Consider the following 3,636-nt stretch of genomic DNA (forward strand, 5'->3'; position numbering starts at 1 on the left):
CCCCCCCCGCATGACTTCTTCCTCTCCCCCTTTCCAAATCACAGGGACCAGTTGGCTGCCTCCCTGGGCAGCCTGTGCTCTTTTGGGGGCAGGGGGTGGTGGTTCCCCCCGCCTCCCGAGCCCCAGGAGAGCAGGGAAGAGGGACCTGCTCCGTGGCCACCCATCACAGAACGGACGGCCAAGGTGCACATGGCCCTGGCCAAGGCACGGGGCGGGGCGGGGCGGGGCGACAAGGCCCTGGCTTTGTCCCGACCTCTTCAGGAAGCAGAGGTCCAGGGGCCAGCTGTCTGCCCCTGGGAGAGAGCCACGGCCAAGGTCGGCACACGGCAGGTAGGGGCGGGGCGGGTGGAGGACAAGAGGGGGAGGCTGGGGTTCAAAGCCTGCCCCTGCCCCTTCATGCTGGGCAGGCCCTTTCTCCTCCGCACCCTCCCAGAGCTGGTGTGAGCATGTATGTAAATCCCCGTGCTGGGCTACACGCTACGTAAGCAGAAAGGGTTAGTCAAAGAATCACTTTTGCTCCGGGCTGCGCTATCATTTACATTAAAACCGCTAATTGGAGCAAAATCTTTAACAAAAGAGCCAACCAGCTGTTGTTGATGGTTTAGGGCAAGCATGTCAAACTCAAAGGCTAACATGGGCCAAATAAACAAGGCTTAAGTTGATGTGGGCCGCAAAAAAACAAAAGCTTCAATTTTCATAGAAATGTGGGTTTATTCGATAGAGACATGCTGAATACAAAGCGCTGAAATAAATGAGTAATTGTTAACATAAAATAATAGAACATTTTAAGAAAAATTGATATTTTTTTCTTGAACATTAACTTACCAGACACTGAATAACTGCAAAAATTAATAAGCGTCACGCAAATAAACCTATTTTTCTTGTTCTCCGAAAGCGAAATATTTCCTGTTGCGTTCACCAAACAAGTCAGTCCAAGACTAATGACGTAGCTATTAGCTGCTAAAATATTCGCTGCTAGTACTAGTGGAGAGGAATGGTGTGCCTGCACGTAAGGCGCGTAAGGGACATGAAAGCAACACGATTATAGTCATCAGTCATTAGTGAACATTGTAGTTCGTTATTAATATTTTTGTATAGCAGGATATTGTAAAGATTAAGTTACGGAATTTTTATTAAAACGTTTCTTACAGACGGTTACATTGGCTGGGCCACAGAATTATTCGCTGTGGTCCGCGAGTTTCCCATGCTTGGTTTGGGGGGAAAACCCACAGATTTTTTCAAAGGGAGGGGATTGCCCTTCTGGTGTCAGGAAACAGCCCTTAGTGCCTCCCTAGCCTCTGACACCTCTGCCCTGGGAGGGAGGGGGCTGTGGTCTCCGCCGTGTTGGGAACAGTCGGTTTGTAAACATTCAAACCCCCCACCCCCCGCTGCCTTCCCCCTCCCCCCCCCAAAGGTAGCAGGGCCAGCGGGAGGCATCGCGATGTCCTCTGACTTTGTATTCTCGTGACCGTGAGCGTGGGCCCTGCCTGAGGCTCCGGGGCCGCAGGGACAGAGGCTGCCTCCTCCCCATGGGAAGGTGCCTGCAACTCTTAGACCTGCCCGGCGCAGCCCATCCGGCTCCTCCCCGGACTCACTTCTCGCCCCCCCCTTTCCGAAGCGCGTCAGGTTCATCAGGCAAACCTGAGCATGTTGAACAGGTATCCACCCCCCACCCCCTGGAGTCATGGCTCCTGCCCTTGCAGACGTTTCTGGATGAAAAGGGGAAGAACAACCAGCTGTGGAGAGCGCAGAGCCTGGGCCACAGACTCACAGCCCCCTGAGCTCTCAAGCCTCCGTCCCTGCCCTCGGACCCGTAGGGGAGGTGCTACTCAGTCGGTTTTGCCCTCTTCCCTCTTCACTGCAAGGTTCCCCGGCCCCCAGAGCCCAGAGCCCTTCTGCTTCCTGTTAGATGGAGGCGGCGCTCCCCGTGGGGTCAGGAAGTGTCTCCATGCGTTCTGCCCACTGGCCCCAGGCCCCTGGGACGGGTCCCTGCTTCTCCATAGCCTTGACCCCTCCATCAGGAGCCTGCTCCACATTCGGTCCCAGCCAGGGTGTTGGTGAGCTGGGCAGGCGCACAAGTCCCACCGGACAGGACTCGGCGCATCCTCTTGTCCATCCCCAGCCACACCTTCTCCAACGGTGACAGTCTCCACCGTCTGAGGGTGGCTCCTCAGATGACTTCATCCTCAGATGACTTCATCCGGCCACCGTGTCACCCTCAGGCATCTTGCTCATGAGCTAAGAAAACCCTGCATGTTCAGGTCAAGGGCCAGGTGGTAAATACTTCAGGTCACCGGTCCATACGGTCTCTGTCCCCACTACTCATGTCTGCTGATGGAGCATGGAACTAGCCACAGACAACTCGCCAACTGCTGTGTGCCAATAAAACACTAAGATCATGTCATTTTTCTGGGTCGTGAATTACTCTTCCTTTGATCTTTTTTTCAACGACTTCAAAATGTAAAGCTTGTTCTTGCCTTGCAGGCTCTACACAAACAAGCGGTGAGCTAGACTCGGCCCAGGCTGTTGGCCGCTGACCCGGTTTAGGCTCCTGCCGAGTGGATTTTCTGTTATTGGGGGCCTGGTGCCACCGGAGCTGCCAGGGACGGCAGTGAGCATGAGTGGAAGACCGTCCCTAACCCCGCACGCTCTTCTCGTGTCTGTTTCAGAGGGCCTCGCTGTTGGCGTTGGGTTCGGAGCTGTGGAGAAGACGGCGTCTGCCACCTTTGAGAGCGCCAGGTAGGCCACACCTGCTGCCCGAGCTCCCGGCCCTGCACCCCATGCTGCTCCTGAGGAGCACCCCCAGCCGCTCCATGAAGCCCCAAACGCGTGTGCGCCGGCGTGTTCTGATTTGGAAGTTTCCGTCCTCAGCTTCTCTTTCCGCCTGTGGGACTCCCAGGGTGTTCCTCCCCCCACCGCCAGCGTCCCCCTTCACCTGATGCCCAGGGAGAAGCTCCGATGAGACGGGAGGTGGAAGGGGCCTTCAGTGTGTGAGAAACGTCGCCCAGGCCCAGGGCTCATGACGATCGCGGTGCCTGCGGCTGTTTTCCAGCACCAGGCGTGGGGCGGGGAGTTCGGCTCCTTGTCCTGTGGCACAGCCTGTGACGTTGGCTTCGGTTAGAACATGATGAGCTTGAGTCGGGCAGTGTCCGGGGGGTGAGGAGCCACACAGTCGGTGCCCTGGGCACGCCCGCTGCTCAGGCCGGGCTTCCTGTCTGGTGGCACCTCATGTCCCGTGACATCGAGACGTCAACTCCGATGTCAAAAGCCTCTCCACCCAGCTCCGCCTTCCGTTGACCAAGCAGGTTCTCCCTGAGTTACTTAGGCCCTCGGGCCCTCTGATGGGGACGAGATGGGGACTGGACGGGGCAGCAGGCCTCCGTGTGTACAGCCTCACAACCCTCTGCTGAACAGTGTCCCTGGGGGATTTTCCTGCCACCACGCGCCACCGCCGTCACAGCTGTGACTGTCATCGCCCTCACTGTGTCCAGAGGTCCTGGGGGAGGGGGGCTCCCTGTAACACAGGCGCGGACGGGGAGAGAGGCCTCCCCTAGAGACCTACCCTCAGCCGCCCGTTTGCCTCACTTACAAATCCACGGCGAGTTCGTGATGTGTGCTCTTCCTTTGCGAACGCCT

At 57.2% G+C, this 3,636-nt stretch overlaps 1 protein-coding gene across 3 annotated transcripts in view; it reads left to right on the forward strand.

Moving 5' to 3' along the window:
• SLC39A11 (solute carrier family 39 member 11) overlaps nt 1-3,636 on the forward strand; it is a 170,029-nt gene that overhangs the window by 130,496 nt on the left and 35,897 nt on the right. For all 3 annotated transcript variants that reach the window (XM_006094914.3, XM_023759051.1, XM_023759052.1), the window contains one exon: nt 2,670-2,739. In XM_006094914.3, the coding sequence (XP_006094976.1) occupies nt 2,670-2,739 (70 nt within the window). The remainder of the gene's footprint in view (nt 1-2,669; nt 2,740-3,636) is intronic.

This window comes from Myotis lucifugus, unplaced genomic scaffold (assembly GCF_000147115.1).
Source record: "Myotis lucifugus unplaced genomic scaffold, Myoluc2.0 scaffold_146, whole genome shotgun sequence".
NCBI lineage: Eukaryota > Metazoa > Chordata > Mammalia > Chiroptera > Vespertilionidae > Myotis > Myotis lucifugus.